A 17,518-nucleotide genomic window follows, 5' to 3' on the forward strand; every position below is an offset into this window, starting at 1 on the left:
GCTGGGTTGGCCTTCATGGTGGGCCCCTTCGCATACCTGCATGCGACATGTGGACAAAATAATACTAAAATATATTCACAAAAAATAATACTAAAATATAAAAATATATATTAAAGAATTAAAAAATCGTTATGCTTTTTGTGCTCAAGATATACCTGAAATTTTTGTGACATTTGAAAATTCTGAGAAAAATCATAATGCTTTTTTCTTCAGATGTTTCACTGTGTGATATGATAGGCTCTTTTTGTTAGATAAAAATAGTGTGCAGTAGTGATGGCCACGGTATTGCCTCCCACTACGTAATGTTCGAACTCTCGTATTCAACTGCGAATATAACGCAAGTATTGGCCCCATTAGCATAGCACTACCGAAGACTTATTATAGTTCACAGAAACCAATGTCCCCAAGCATAAGCGAATAACACATTTCTAGCAAATATTTTGACACAAATACGCAAAGGGAGTGTGAATTTAAGACATTGGGATTACCGGACCACATAAAAGTAAGCTTGAAACTACTAAACCATCATATTTAATGGTGTAATATGATAGGCTCTAAACGATCCGAGTATTTGCTTATATGACTAAGTGATCTCAGCTTCGATTTACTATGTCCTAACCCTTTTCTTTTTAATCCCTTCCAGGGAGGGGCTTGATTTGACATGGTTTCTGTATTAGGCTAGGAAAGATGGACTACCCCTTTACCAAGTCCAGTGTTTGGTGTCTTTGCCCGAAGTGGTGATTCCTTCTTCCACAATAGAAGCTACTTACTGAAAACTTTTGACTCATATATTGCCAATTTCACTGATTGAACTCCTCTCCAAGATCTCAACGGTTACCCGATGATACAGTGCATCGCACCATGACAAAGTCGCATCGCTCCTAAGTCTAGGAGAGTTTGTTCGTTGAAAAATAGCACGTTGCTATGTACTTTGACGATCGAATTGTCTACTTTTACATGCACAGGTCAAATTCCAACATAATTTTAGGTGGCTCGACATAACAAGGAAACGCGGAACATATCATGGAGCTCCCTAGGAGTCAAAACGAAATCTTGGTGCGACAAAAACTACAATGGAAATGCATGGAATCCATAACAATAGTTAAAAGTAAAAGCTTTTCAAGTATCATTGTTCTCATCTGAAAATAATATAAATCTATACAAAACTCAAATAAAATAATCTCTTTAATATTGTCGAAATTATGTCTCCTCCATTACAAAGAGGTCTCTGCCATTGGAAGTTTTTCATTTTAGTTCATGCGTCGTTCATAAACACTTTGGAGCCGTTAGATCAACACTATATCCATTATCCGTTGACTTGTGAAGAGTTGATGAACTATCCATGAAATGAACGGTAGAATTTTCACTTATACCATAATTCGGAAAATTTTCTTTTTCTTAATCATAAATCGTAATGGACTAATGGGTTGGGGATATTTTTTGGGGACAAAGAAAGTGCCATGAATGAATGCATATGGTCTAATACTTAAAAGCCTATGAGACCTATGTGGGTAAATAGCTCGTGTCTCTTGAGGTGGCGTGTGGTAGTTTCTATGAGAGGGAACAGAACAGGCCTATGTTCTGTTGGGACATACCAAAAAAAAAAAAAGGGGAAAATGAAACCATCTTTTTAAAATTATTCTCTCTCTCTCTCTCTCTCTGTGTCTCTGCACGCTGCAGCAAACAGTACACTTTGCTTGCTGGACTGACCAATCTCCTCCCGTCCCCCTCCATTATTATTTTCCATTCTTCTTCTCCTCTGGTGAGTGAAGGGCTCTGTTCCTTTTGCGTACGCTTTGGTCCTCTCCGCTCTCCTCTGCTCTCCTCTCCTCCTAACCTCACCCCAATTGCTTTTTCCGTTCTGTGAGTTCTTCCGTGAAAGGGGAATCTTTCATTTCTACACTGTCTGTTTCGACGATGGCCCCAGAGCTCTAAAAGATCCCTGCTTTACACCAAAGGTTAGAGCTCGGAGGATCCCACTAAGCTGCCCAATAATCAAAACAAAAGCCTACCCATCAAAATCATTCCACCCTTTTTCCCTTCCCCCTCCTCGTTTAATTTATTTGCCTCTTGTGGGGGACTGTCTGTGTCCCATCATTCATTATTCGGGGAAATCTTCTCTTTTGCCTTTTCGGGGTTTATATACGGATAGGATTTAACTCCCTCTTCTGTTGGGTTTAAAGAGGTCTGAGGTCCTCACAGTGCCTGTCTGTCCTGTTCCTGTTCCTGTTCCTGGCCTGTCCTCTCCCTCCCTCCCTCCCCTGCATCTGCTTCTGTTGCTGGTTTGAGGATGCGGGCTTTCTCGGGTTCTAGCTTTGGCTGAAGACTCGAACAGGAGTATGTGAAACTCTCTTGTCTTGTGTGATCTGCGGATGAGATTGTCCATCTTCTGTTGTTTGTCTTGTGTTTTTTTTTTTCTTTTATTAGAAGTAAGCGTGCGGTTGTTCTATAACTTATCTTGCGTTTTGTCTTTGAAATTCTATGACTCTGCTGATGAAAGAAAGTGTCTTTGATCTTCCATGTTTCTGTTTCTTCTTTTGCATTCGGTTATAGCCCTTCTTTTTTTTTTTTCCTTTTTTTTGGCTTTCAGTTCTATGGCCCTTTCTAGTCTTCATTATGTGCAGAATATATGGTCATGTAAAGAACCTGTAGGTGTTTGAAATTAAAGGAACAACAGACAAAACATGCTTTTTCATATAGAAAAATGAAGAACCTTTATAGCCAAATGGCCCTCTTTTGTTTGTGAAAAAACTCATCGGGAGGAGAAACATGGAAGGGTGTTTGTATCTTGTGCGTGTTACATGAAAGCATAATATGTTCTCCTAGCTTTGTCTTAAGATGCGTTTTTGCTATGTAGGAAACACTTTGATACCATCCTTCATCTGGGTTGCTAAGCTTTTTCGGGCAGCTCTTCGTGCTTGATCGATTGCATATTTGCTATGGCTGGGGATTCTAGAAACGGGGAGGCTGGCGCCAATTTTTTCGGTTTCATGCAAGGAAACAGCAGAGATTGGCTTATGGGAAGTGATGGAAGTTCCAGAAACGTAACTGCTTGTTCACCTGAGGAGCGAAAGCTTGAGCTGAGGCTCGGTCCACCCGGTGGTGAAGAGTTCTGGTCCACTAAGGAACATGAGAAGAAAATTAGCAGCCGAGGTAGAGATGAGGCTCTTGCCTCCTCTTCCTACTTCTCTCATATGGTTCCGGCGCAGACCAGCAATAATAGCTTGAACAACATGAACACTGGTCAGAAGTTCTCCACTGCTTCTACTGCAAAAGCATCTGCTCCCAATGTCTCTCAAAAAAGGTGATTTTAGATTTCCTGCCATATATTTTTTTATCTCGTCTATGCATTTGAGGACTCAATTTCCGGGAAGGACCCTCTGTGCATTTTTCAGTGTTTGTTTGCATGGTTCTTTATTCTTTCATGGTGCAGAATTATAATCTCAGTTAGCACTGATGTCTTTGTATTCTTGGTGAACTCTGAAACAGAACCGCTCCTGCTCCGGTTGTCGGTTGGCCTCCGATCCGATCGTCCAGGAAGAATCTTTCCAGCTCCAGCACCAGCAACTTGAAGCCGCCTCCTAAATCCCAAGATGTGGTCTCAAACAAAATCTCTGGGGAAAAACCTGCTGAGAGTACCGGGAAGGGCTTGTTTGTGAAGATCAATATGGAAGGTGTCCCCATTGGAAGAAAAGTAGACCTGAAAGCCTGCAACAGCTACGAGAAACTCGCCTCTGCTGTCGATGAACTCTTCAGAGGTCTTCTTGCTGGTTAGAGAACATTTCCGGTCCTCTACTTTTACCTTGTAATTTGACCACGAAAATATATGACGTAGAACTAAGATTTACCTTCACTTCTTGTTCATTTTAGCTCAAAGGCATACATCTCATTCTGGAAAAGAGACCAAACAAGAGGAAGAGAAGCCGATATCGGGCGTGTTGGATGGGACAGGGGAATACACCCTTGTTTACGAGGATAACGAAGGAGACAGGATTCTCGTCGGAGATGTCCCATGGGAGTAAGCATCTATAATACTAAACCGACTGAAATTCGCTATGCCACTTGGAAAGAAGTTCCTGTTTTACATGCCAAATTGTCATGGTATGTTAAGTCGTAATAGTAACTTTGCTTCATCCGTGATTTGCAGCATGTTTGTAACCACCGTGAAGAGACTGCGTGTATTGAAGAGTTCAGAACTTTCTGCTGCAAACCGTGAGGCCCGCTTTCATATAATTTGGCAAACTAATATATAATTCCTACAAACTTGTTCACGCAGTTCGACTCACGAAACTATCGTTTTTCATTCCAGTTGGGGGAAACAAGCAAGAGAAGAGATCACTCGAGTCTGGCCCCTCCTCGAGGTGAAGAGATGGGAGACCCGAATCCGTGGCGACAGCACCTTAGTGGAGAAGAGACCAGACCAGTCGGCCGAGTTGACTCGTGACTGTCCAATATTGCTAAAGTAAAAGCTAATGTTGAGATGATGAATATATTCTTGTTGGCTTCTATAAGATAGGGAATGGCTAGACATGGGTTTTGATGCTCATGTCCTTGTATTGTTTTTTTTTTTTTTTTTTTTTTTTTACGCGGGAATCTGTAACTTCGTTACTTCTGCTTTTTCGTCTACCCAATGAAGAAGGGATCCTTGTAAAGTTCTGCGATCTCAAATAAAGAGACTCTTCAATTTACGTATCTCGGGTAAAACTTGCAAGTATCGTAGGTTGTATCTTAGCAGTCTAAGAAAGTGCCATTGATCGAGCGCATCTCAAATAAAGAAAGGGATCCTGTAAAGTTCTGCGATCTCAAGTACGCCTCAAATAAAGGGACCATTGCATTCACGTATCTCGGGTAAAACTCGATACACTGTATCTTCCCGATCTTAACAGCGCCATGGATCGAGAAGCCTCTGGTGAGGCCTTAGTTTCTTTCTTTCTTTCTTTTCATATGAAGATAAGACTCAATGGCTTCACATCCACACTAATCATTTCAATCCACTCAGTAGTGCTCGTGGAATTGGAATATTATGGGATGGAAAGCTCCTCATAAGCTTTTGCACTTGTCCCTCCATTCTTCCCACGGATCTGTTCTCCCTTGTTCTTATCAAATCTGACACGAGCCATGAAAGAAAAACACTCTTAAATCTCGTAATTAAAAAACGGCATCGGCCGTTTAGGCAGGTTATATCATAACCGAAGCATGTCATCTGTCTTGACTGATAAGTAAGTTAAGCATTCGCACGCGTGAAGTGGGAATGGGAATCTCTTGACGTTGAGCTTGTCAAATTTTCATTGCTTGATGGGGTTAACAAATTTGATGGCTAAATTGTAGGCCTGGCAGTCGCTCATTTGGAGGGAGTTGGGAAAAAGTCAACCAGCCCACAGGCTTTTTGAGTTTTAATAAATAAGAAATGCAAAACCAGAAGGGTCGTTTTCAATGGGGAGCTGCCAAACTGGGGACAAGCGAGCATTATCAAAACTTAAACAGGAGAGCGGTCTCATCCGCTGAGAGACCGTGCCGTGTGACTAAGAAATTATCGTATACATCCGACATACAATGTCATATATACCCCCCGATGCACAAATTATTGCTTTGATCTTGCTTTCGGCCGGTGTTTGTTACAGGTCCGCTGTCTTCAGTCATTTGTCCAAGTAAAAGCAAAATTTGCCCAGTCAGGTCACTGAATTTGGCATATTTTTCAACCTCTTGATCCTTCGATTGGGAAAGTGCATGTTTCCTGAGACCGATGAACCAATAGTCCGGCCCTTTCAATTTTACAAAGAAGAGAATGACCAATTGCAAATCCAAGACACCGAACAGCCACCTATTGAAGGTGATGCATTTACCAAGATCGTACTCGTCAAAAGTAACGGCTTGAATTCAGAAATTCTTGATAATTAATAGGACAAACCCAACTACCAGTAAAATGAGTCATCTACACGACGACGACTTCGACATAATGCAAGACAAGTATATCATTTCACAAAGAACATCACAAAAATGACTTCCTCCACTCCAATCCACACCGCTGATAACAATACAAACAAGAGCATGTCGGGCGCTTTAGTAATAACACGAGAGAGAGAGAGAGAGAGAGAGATGGTTAAATAGCATTTGTATTACATGTCAAGGAGTACAATCGGGGTTATAGAGTTCGGGAATGGCAAAGAAACCTGCATGCTTCACACTGCCACGGCCTAAGAACCTAAAAGACATCACTTGGCTATAACCCTACATAACACCACGACACTTGTAAAAGCTGAATGAAAAAAGCCTTCAATCACAGCCCCTCCCACCAATCAAATTTCAACCCCTCTACATGCTCCCCCCAAAACATTCCGATGAGCAGAGTTCAGTACTAGGTTACTACTTACTATTGAGAGAATCAAGCCTTTCAGCTTCAATATAAAACTGTACAAGATCATCATATGAAACAACTGTTGTCTCCTGAATGAGCTCGAGATTGCACAAATTTGCAGGATTTCTTCCTCTCTTTTTTTGTTTTTTTCCCACCTTTTTTTGCTTTCCTCATTTGGGTTTTCAGAGGAATGTGCCTGAAAAAGAAACAAACGAAAGCCAGCAATTAATAAGTACTTACCAGTAACTGCTGGCTTTCTGCTCCTTTTTTCCTTCATGACCAGGAACTCTGTCGGTTCATCCTCAAACTCTAACCCTCTTTATCTCTTTATCTTGTTGCTGCCAAGCTCAGCCTGCCGTCAAACTAAAAAATCCCAAAGAAAAAGAAGAGCAGTATAAAGACGAGATAGATATATATATATATATATATATATATCAAATGCTTTGACTAGGTTCAGAAGAATAAGGTTAACGTGTAAACCTTATCACTGGCTTTTGCACCTCTGGGTCAAGCCCGGCCATCGATGTGAGTGCAATTCCGAGCGATGCATTTGGCTTCACAAGGCAAAGCAAATGTGTAAAAATAAGTATTCCATTAAAGTTCCACACAAAAGCACTTTCATGTTATCCCTCGTGTAGCAATAAAAAAGAACATGCAAGCTCTATTGCACTAGGCAATCCATAATCAGAGACTATCAAAGTGACAATTTCACGACCAGAGGAAGGATAACATAAAACTATTATAGGCAGGAAACTTCTTCCTCCGAGACATTGACTCTCTCTTCCAGTCTGATTTGGTCACGAAAGCAGACTTATTCTGCCAGCACGAAGATGTCATGGAATAAACGCAAAGATGCTAAAGCTAAAAAAGTTAGAAATGAAAGGGTAATGAATCCAAAACCTCTGATGATCCCGCCATAGACAGCACAGAGTCTGCTTCACAAGAATCGCCAGTTGATGACCCCGGATTGTTGCTCCCGTCAGCACTACCATCTGCACTGCCATTGCCCTCTAGCCCCACACCCTCGTAAGAACTAACTTCACACGCAGGGATCAAGACAACACTCGAATTGGAACTGGATCTTCCCTCAACATTGTTCTCGTGTTCCACTGCCTCATCCCTCTGCCACTGTTCATCAACCTCCATCGATCTCGGCTTTCCCTCAGAGGTTCTAATTGCAAGTGTTGAATAATCACGAGTGTCTTTTTTCCCGTTAGAACTTGCAGTCGGAGATTCAGAAGATATATTAGTTGATTTGTTACTACAGACAGTCTCGGGAGATGTCGCGTCCCTTCTCTGTGGACTGATGGACATGCGCTTCTCTGCACCTTCTCGCTTGATATCGCCCCCCTCGAGATCTTTCTTCCTCTTAAGGTGGTGTTTGTTCCCATCACCATCATCAGGTGGGGTCTTGTCACACTGATGTGGACCCGAAGCCCTTGATCGAACCCGTCTATACCCCTCGGGGAATACATAAGATGGAATCTGCTTTCGCCGGACATGAGAAACAAAAATCTCCATGCCCGGTTTCCAAAACATGTACATGTTTATTGAGTGCCTAAACTCATCAACAGTTCCCCTAATGTCAAATTGCTGACCTTCCTCTATCTTCTCACCCTGTTTCCTCTGCAAACCCATGAAGAAGGCAGTGTGAGCACACTGCTTCGATGTGTCAACATACTCGTGAGGGTAAGGATGGCACTGCAATTTCCCATATGTATCGCGCTCAATCTGCAGAACAGATGCAACAAAAATAGTTTATATCCATTTTCTAAAAAAAAAAGGGGAACTGCTCCCAAATTTTAGCAGTCATTTCAACTTATCCTCCAAAGGCAGAGATACTACCATGAGAGTCAGCTGCCTTAGCCTCGATTCAACCCATCCTTTCCATGAACGCAAGTCATCAGAATCAGCAGCAACAATGTCCACCTGCAAATAATTCTTATACGATTCGAAGAACATATATGGCTCAAACAGAGCGCTCCATTGGGCCTTATTCAGCTCAATCTCCTGGACCACAAGAAAGAGGTAAAAAATTGTTGGGTGCAAAAATGGAAGAACTAGCTAAATGCCAGAGACAATCATTTCAATAAATTGATACCTCGCATGTCTTGTTACCATATTGAAATTGCTCCATCATAACACGCAGAGTACTAGTGGAGACATTATAGCTGGAATTCATACAGGGGTAAGCAGGTGTTATAATAGGCATGTGATGAGTCCGATCACGAGGGTTTTTACGAGGATCCCACACAGAAAATCCAAGTACGTCCTCCTCTATTGGGCAAAGCATCACAGGATTTGGCCAACGCCACTGAGTGTAAACCCTGAAGAAACGTGAGACCAGCATGCTTGGTACAGCATTGGGATAAAGTTGGCAGACTCGAGCCACAAGGAGCGCCCAGTTCACACCGCCAAGAAATCCCGTCACCTGATTTTGCAAATCAAAACAAATCAGTGTTTTAACTAGAAAACAAAATTTTGATTGTTCAGAGAAAATTAGAAAAAGGCACATAAGAAAACAACTGCCATCCACTTACATTGGAATAAACACCGCGCCTTTTCGCCCAGAACTTAAGACACCGAAGAGTCATCCGAAAGTGCTACAAATTTGGAAAAATGAAGCCAATGAAATAGAAGCAGTGCAAAACCAATCTAAAGAACTCATTGAACACAAACTGGTTGGGTATCCACGAATAAGTGAATATTATGTCCATTTTTTTTAATGGAAAAGAACCATATATCGGCTAATAAATGACTTTTCACCTGAATATTTGGAACAAGCTTGAGAATCTGATCTGCAACCCTGCAGCCATTGAGACTTCGAACAGTTGGCTCGTCGACTTCATAAAGCACAGAGACATCAGAGATATCCAAATCCTGTAGGTAAATTTTTCTTTGACCATCAATAACACCAACAGAATCAAAGATGGTAGTACGAGAGGACAGGTAATAAGATAGACAAAAAATATAGATATTAGATAAGGACGACACATTAGCAGAAAGCATGAAAGCATCAACCCCTTTAATTGTGCTCCACGGTATAAAACAAAGATGTCCTTTCTAGATATCACAAACCATGGATTTCAATTTGATACTCAACAGCACAGATATGATGATAATCGATATATATGCAGATGATAGTATATTAATGAATTGGAGCTAGGGGATATTGATGATATGCACTGATAGAAACAAGAGGAAAACTCTCAAGGGGAAGAAATCAATCAACACTTACTTCTGGTACAACCATTTGAGAGACGCTTGCATAAAGAAGGTCAATTGATATACCATCAAACTTAAATTTCATCACAGGTACATGAGCATCAGGGACTGGCTGCAGTTCCGTAACTTCATCCATTTGTGCTAGAATGTCATGTAGAATGAAGAAGAAATCCTCCTAATAAAAGTAACAAAGAAATAGATATGTTAAATAATAGATAGGATTAAGCTGGCTAAAAAGTGACAAATCACAAAATAAAAATACCTCTCGGTTCACATAAGTTGGTCCAACACATAATGTGTCAATGTCAGCACCAGGTCCATGCACCTGCACAACATATTAGCTCAGAGAGAGATGGATATAATCCATCTATTCTATTCGAAGTGCTAAATAACCTTGAGAAATTCCGAGCAGACCAACCTAAAATATGTGTATATCTACACTATAATAAAATATATATGCATAACAAGAGCAATAATACAAGGAAAAAAATATTACCCCAAGCCGATAAGAACCAAAGGTAAAGATTAAAGCATTTGCATCCTCCACCATCTGATCCAAATACCCTCGCATACGGGTAACATGCTTCACCCATTCCTTGACAATCTGGAACATGAAAGCACAACAACAGAAAATCCGCAAATCAGCAATTTTTACATTTGCATGACAAAAGGTTAAGTCAACATAAGAAACTAACCAAACTAGGAATTTTCATTCTGAAGTCAACAAGAGACAGTGAGTATAACATAGTGCAAAAAACCAAGGGAAAAGCATAACATAGTCAGAAGCAACGAGTAGCCATACAGCAAAAGCTTCACAATGAGGAGAAAACAGGCTGGCATTAAGCATGACAATGAAGAGAAAAGGGACTCGCATTATCAACCTAAATTCTTTTTTTTTATAAAAAAGAAAAAAGACATGAAATTGGAAAAAAATATATGGATTAAACACACTGTTCTAATATAATTCATTGCTAATCCAAGTCACAGCAACTAAATCTTAACGAATAAAAAATCAGTAAACCTTACTGGCAAGTTAGTATGGAAAGTTACGATGCCTGCATCTATCCTCCTTGAATGGAAAAGAGAGCCAATTGCCAAGTTAACTAGATGAATACATTTATTCATCAATGAAAAAGCAAGAACTTGCCAACAGCACCATAACTATGCTACAGAAAGGATCGGTCCTCTATCCAAAAGAAACACCAGCTGCAAATGAGCAGTCAGTTCTAACTCTTCAGTAGCATTGCAAATGCCTAGAGCAGCATAGGAAACCAACAGTACAGAAAGTGTGAACTCTTCGATCTGCCAAGACCTCTAACCTAATACCGAGGAGAAATTTTCAACGACATGGAGAACAATAAATTAAAACTTCCCCACTAGCAAAAGGAAACCTGATCTTTTAGCTCAACCAGATCACCCAGAACTGGGAGAACATATAATAGCAAAGAAAAAGTGTTTGACGGAGGCTATATCACTCGCAACTAACAACTCCCATCTCACAGTTCTCTAGGAGCATCAAAAGCCAATTTGACAGCTGATACAGCAGCAATAAGCAGCACAACACAGGCAGAGTAAAAGGAATCCAGTATAGCACAAGCCTACAAGCCATACATGTGTAAGGAAGGAAAGCCTTCGCCTAGTATTAGAATTGCCAAAAAGAAGACGCAATGAAACCATGCATAAGGAAAACTTACCACGCGAATCCGATCAAGAACCTCCTGTCTCTTCTCAGCCTCCTCCTTGCTCTCATAAAGTCCGGCATTGACCAAAAACTAGACATCCACAAACAACGCCAACCCATGAAATCCTCGTAAAACAACACCCACAGAACCGGGGCACGACAATAAAATCAAAGAAAAGACCAACCTTCTCTAACTCCGCACTCCTCTGAATATCCGCCTCGGTAGGTCCGGCCAAAGAAATCGGCTTCGTAACTCCATATTGCTTCGCCGTAGGCAGGGACCCACTCAATCCCTCCGCGCTCACCATCTCACAAAATCCCCCAAACCCGAAGAACCAGAAGAACACACCGAACAAGAAGACAACCAACTAAGCCCTAGCCAAAAGGACGCGCTTTTTCGCTCCCGCCGCTTGCCCGAAGCCTCAAGAAACCGAAACGATCAAGCAAATCAAAAAGGGTATCTAAAATTAACGGGGAAACCGAGCAAGAAAGCCTCCGAACCGCCGCCTCCAATGAATCGAGAAAGAAGCCCTAAAGAAACCCTAGAAAAGCAGAACCCGGATGAAAAACACGCTGATCTGAAGCGAATCGAAGAGGGGAAGAAGACCAGACGCAGACATAGAGGATGAGAGGGCGGGGTGGGGGAAGAGATATAGAGAGAGAAACCTAATCGGTGATGTCGGAGGGAGAGAGAGGAGAGATCTGTAGGTGAGGGAGGGAGGGAGGGAGAGAGAGAGTCGGATTCTTTGTGGGAGAAGAAAGATTGACCCTTCTGCTCTCTGGGCGATGAGGAGAGATAATAGTCAGATAGAGGAGGAGGATATTTTATTTTTATTTTTATTAATAATAATAATTTAATTATTATTAATGACGTAAATAAATAAAATGTAATTAATTAAGGCAAATTCCTATTTGTTTTTATTATTTATCAAAAAAATGGTCTTGATTTCTAATATTTACCAAAAGAAAAAGACAATGAGGGAAAATTGGCAAAAAAAATTGATTTGTTGTATTCCAGGTTGCCTTTTATGGAACATAAGTAGCTTGCTTACTTGAAAAGCAAGGAAAACAGACATATGTTTCTCCTAGAAATACAAGGAATGGAATATATTTTCTTGTTTATTTCGAATTTGCGAACAAATAATCAATATCGTACTCGAAAATTCGAGATTCTTTCTTATGAAATTTAGAATTCAAGATCCTAGAAAAATAAGGACTTGATAGATTATCCTATCGGTTTTGAATTTACCCTAATCAATAATCGATACTTTGCTTTTTAAATTTCAGATATTTAGGACGTGGTGGATGGACTAAATTATTCTACTTGATACGCAGTTCCGGGGAACTTATTGTACTTGATATATGCTGTTAAGTGGGATGGTTTCCTTAATTGGATCAAACTACTTGGAAACACTAATCAAACTTCTAGAATCCTTCTAGGAAAATAATGATGTTGATTGGGACTGTATTTATGGCTTGTTTGGCTTCAAAGTAGGATTTTAAAATCGTACTTTAATTTAATTATACTCATAACAAAACAAAATAATTTATATAAAGTCAAAGGGGTGCCCCATTTATACCACTCTTTTTCCACAACAAAACAAAATAACTCATATAAAATCAAAAAATGAGCTCCATTTATACAACTCTTTTTCAAAATTAAAATCTGATTTTAAAATCATATTTTGAAACCAAACGCAGCATTAGATATTTTCATAACACGATTAAGTTTCTTGTATAAGGATTAACAAAATGTTAGTTAAGTAATCAAAAAAAGGCGTAGTGCAGCTGCGCACACTCTCGCTTGGTAATTCAATAGTTCCAAGTTCGATATTCGGTGGGATTATAATCAATTTCGACCATAATTGTAAATTTTGAGTGCTCGAACTCCCAAAATTATCAAGAGTAATGCCTCTAATTTTATTCATTAAAAAATAATAATCACCCGAAAAAGGTCTCTTATATGAGAGGTAGTATTAATAATTAATATTGGCTTTTGAGAATACTGTAATCGTATGACTTTTCTAAGTTATTTGAGTTTTGATTTAATGATACTCGTTCATGTAGTTGGGACACCGACATGAGGTGTAAACTTGGCATGGGAGTTAAGTTGGGAATCGCATATAAAAGTCAACAAGGTTTAGATTTCTTTGACTTTCAATCGACAAGAGTTTATCTCTGAGAATTATCTCAAATTCAACACGGATGGCCTGCCTTGAATTTATTTAGGGAGGTTGGTTCATGGTTGATCGAGCTATATGCAAATACACTTGGTTGCTAAAAGAGAGTAGATATTATATCAAAAGAGGCTCACATTGTTTAGTAATTATTTTTATCGAAAACCTATTGAACCAATTAGATTGATTCTAGCGGTTTAAAATTTGTTTAGCTTAAGCAAAATCTTGGATTGTAGTCTTTATAAATATAAAAAAATTCATACTGGAAAAGCGATTCATATCATAACATGTTAACGTAATTGTATAACGCTTTGAAAAAATCGTTCTTTCTAAACTATAGCTCATGTTTCGTGACTTGGTTCTTTGATTCAATGACACGAGACTCTCGATCATTTCCCATATGAAGCAAGTTTCTTGCGCGGATAAACGACTTAAGACATTCTCATAGGTCTCATCATTAGATCACGCGTTGTGTATGCCGTCTCTGAAACTTCTAATCTGAAACATATCCTTAACCTATATCATGTAACTTGGGTTTGATTCAATGATACGAAACTCAAGGATTTTTTGACACTTATAATTGCTCGCTTGTTCGATCTTAGTGTCTCACAAGAATCAACCATATCATGCCCCGTGAAGACCAAAACCCAATACCTTCTTATATTGCTAAGAAACAACAGTAGAATGATATGATGGTTGAAAGTTAAAACAAAAAAATTTATCTAGGTAATTTAATTTTCCCATGCAAACGAAGTGAATTGTTCATATATTTTCTCATTAGAATGGTCATTTTTCTATCAACAAGAAAATAGAGGAGAAATAATACCCTACTAAAAACAAAAATGTTAAATTACAAATTTTCTTCATAAAAAATAAGGTGTCAATTTACTTCTTAGAAAAACGTGAAGATACTATATTGGACAAACGACAATTTTCTTTTCCCTTCTGTCGGCTGAATCTTCACATTCACTTGCTCATTGTATTTAAAAGTTCCAAAATAAAGCGGCACCCCCCGAAACATGATATAATTGGAGCTATTAGTTTTGTAGATGTTATAATTGAATTTTCTCTCCTAGCTTGCATGGGAGAAAGCATTCAGCATGTCGCATACGTCATCACCTTGACACGCACTACACATGTTCTAAACGCTTCTAATATCGTCATATAAATTCTAAAATTACCTGAAACTTAATATAAAATATACTGTTCTTCACTAAGTTTTATGCTCCACCTGTGCATGGTACAATATGGCCAACTGCAGCATCACGACTCGCATCAACGATGACAAAAAGAAAAGGAAAAACCTTAATTAATATGTTTGACTAATTAATCGAGATAAAGAGGGGGGAAATTTTATTTCTCTTCTATAATTTCTTTTTCCCTTTTTGGATTTGGATAATAATAATCGTACGGACTTCTGTTAACGTCAGCGAGAAGGAAAGACGCCGTTAGATTTTTTTCTCTCTTCATCAGATCATCTTTTTTTTTTGGCCGAATAATAATCTTCATCGTATCTTCGGCTATTGACTTCATCGGTGCACGTGCCACGTGGCAAAACATTTGCGTCTTTTCCTTACCGTGTGCGTGCGTTAACATCAATCAGACAAAACAAACGCATGTGATTTGCGTGCATCATTACTTTTACTCTTAGACTGACGGCATCTCCCAGCGCCGCGCCTACACACAACAATTCCACTTCAATATCTTTTTCTTTTTTCTTTTTTCTATATAAATATGCATATCTTTTTGACAAATTAATTTTTCTCTTTAGACAATATCAGCAAATATGATTATTAATAACATTATAAAACGCGTCGTTGCAAAAGTTGTCCCCTGAGTATCAGTCTACTTGCCGAATCGGCTCCGGAGTCGATCTCAATAGAGTCCTCTTCGACATGATGCGAGTAGATGTATTGGTGACCTAATCACTCATTTGCTTGTTATAATTCAGAAAAAGAAAAAAAAGAAGGCAAAATGTAATTTACAGTTGAGTTCTTTAATTAACAACTAATATTGTGGGAGAATATGTTCCAGCTCATCTTGACGCTGTATAGTCAAACGTTCTCTTAATCGCAAGCATTTATTATAATTAATAGTAATTATAATATATTAATTAGACGTTTGCTTAGGTTGTTGGTGCTATAAAGCATATAAGTAACTTATTTTCTTTAAATTTTTTTCAGAAAACTATTATTTTATTGCTTACCAAAATAGACTATTTTTAGTATGAAAAGTCTAAGGTGCAACCACTTTCAAAGTGGTTGTATCATCATACATGCAAGTAAATTACTAAAATTTATAATCAAATAATTCAATTTTAAGTAAATTACACCTCTTTCGAGTAAGTTACATGTATTGTAAGAAATTAATTGGGATAAATTACTTAGATTGTTAGTAAATTACTTATATTTGGGTTAAAATGCATGATTTTCGAAGAATTTTACTTACAATGCTAGTAAATTATAAAGATTTTAAGATAACTTTACTTAAATTTTTAGTAAATTAGTTGAGTGAATAGTGCCATCACTTTTGATGATTTCATCATAGAATCTCTCATTTTTTAGTAATTTGAGAGAATGAGACATTTTCAACCTATTTTATGCGACCGATGGATGGTAAATTAGGCTTCATTACCAACATAAATTGGTTCAAACTGTTCGACGTTTGTTTCCCTTAATTAATGCATTTTGTTCGAGTCATGTGAATAAAGAAATATATGTTGTGAGAGTTTCACCTCTTAGTGGACCGATCGGGCTCGAACTAAATTAGTCGAAGACTATTGGGCCTGTTTGATTTATAAATCCGGTTTTAAGATTTTAACTCTACTCGCTACACAATAAAAATCAACAACACAATTATTATTTTTCCATTTTTCTTCAATTTTTTTAACCATTCAATTCAATTTTTAATAATAAATTATCTAAACCATTCATTACTTTTTCTATAATTCAACGATACAATCATTACTTTTTTTCAACTATCAATTACTTTTTACACTTTTTTTTATAATTCAGCATCACAATAATTACAAATCAATTACAGTGTATTTGGTTTAAGAGTTAAGTAGAGTTGTAATGATTTTATTAGTATTTGGGTTGTAATGATTATATTGTTGAATTATAAGAAAAAGTATGAAAAAACTAATGAATAGTTGAGAGAATTTAGTATTAAAAATTGAATTGAATGGTTAAAAAAATTGAAGAAAAGGGAAAAACTAATAAGTGTGTTGTTGACTTTTATTGTATAGTGAATATAGTTAAAGTTAAAGTTAAAATTTTAAAAATCGACCTTAAAACTAAACGGACTGTTAAAATCAAAATTCGACTCAAATCAACTCTAAAACCAAATGCACTATTAAATTTTTGGTGAGTATATAAAAATAAATGACTTTGAGAGGTATTTTCAGTGACTTCTAAGACCTTTGATACCGATAGATTCGTAGACGCCGAAACACAATTTCGCAATTTGATTACAGCTCTCATTTATTTATTTATTTATTTATCCATACGGATAATAGCCCAACTGTGTTTCTTGACTTTCTTCCTTTCTTTAATCTTTTTCTTTTTCTTTTGTCTTTCTCTAGATATTTATAAGCTTCTAGATATTTCCTGAGCTTGGGCGACCAATTGTGTAAATTCACTCTAATAATAAAATAAAAATATTAAAAAGGAATTAGTTTACTCATCACAGCTCATGAAAATTGCGAAACAATTTTGGCATGATCAGAGACATCTAATCTAATTAAATCCTATATTGTTTATCACAAAAAAGAAAATTCTTATTATTTAACTCTAACCAATAATTTGCCTTTGGTTGTGCATTTATTTTAACTTGTTAGAGTTAAGATTATAACCGCACGAATGTGACTATGAGAATGTACATACATAAAATAAATAAATATATTCTGGGGTCCGAAGATCTGGGCTGAAAACTTTAGGCGCGTGATTGTAAGCCCAAGCCCAGGTGGTATGGGCACCCCGGGCAAGTAAATCACCATCCCAGTCCAAGGATAGGTAAAAAAGTAACGAAGTTTTTTAAGGTTATGTACTACTTGGTATGCGGAAGTGCAACGGGCGAATA

At 38.1% G+C, this 17,518-nt stretch overlaps 2 protein-coding genes across 2 annotated transcripts; one reads left to right on the plus strand and one right to left on the minus strand.

The window, feature by feature from the left end:
- The first annotated feature begins 1,724 nt into the window (after positions 1-1,724).
- On the plus strand, positions 1,725-4,593 carry LOC116201963 (auxin-responsive protein IAA26). The gene is made up of 6 exons (XM_031533450.1): positions 1,725-2,337; positions 2,858-3,304; positions 3,490-3,770; positions 3,871-4,018; positions 4,148-4,212; positions 4,310-4,593. Exons 2-6 carry the CDS (start codon positions 2,940-2,942, stop codon positions 4,363-4,365), a joined length of 915 nt encoding a protein of 304 aa, XP_031389310.1. The 5' UTR covers positions 1,725-2,337; positions 2,858-2,939; the 3' UTR covers positions 4,366-4,593.
- A 1,504-nt stretch (positions 4,594-6,097) lies between these two features.
- Positions 6,098-12,042, minus strand: LOC116199670 (nuclear poly(A) polymerase 4-like). Its single transcript, XM_031530129.1, has 12 exons — positions 11,447-12,042; positions 11,275-11,352; positions 10,077-10,184; positions 9,843-9,905; positions 9,594-9,755; positions 9,122-9,235; positions 8,896-8,958; positions 8,457-8,786; positions 8,201-8,365; positions 7,256-8,086; positions 6,836-6,909; positions 6,098-6,718 (listed from the first exon to the last, which is right to left on the minus strand). Exons 1-12 carry the CDS (start codon positions 11,567-11,569, stop codon positions 6,703-6,705), a joined length of 2,127 nt encoding a protein of 708 aa, XP_031385989.1. The 5' UTR covers positions 11,570-12,042; the 3' UTR covers positions 6,098-6,702.
- Between the last annotated feature and the right edge of the window lie 5,476 nt (positions 12,043-17,518).

The sequence above is a fragment of the Punica granatum genome, chromosome 3 (assembly GCF_007655135.1).
Source record: "Punica granatum isolate Tunisia-2019 chromosome 3, ASM765513v2, whole genome shotgun sequence".
Classification (NCBI taxonomy): Eukaryota; Viridiplantae; Streptophyta; class Magnoliopsida; order Myrtales; family Lythraceae; genus Punica; species Punica granatum.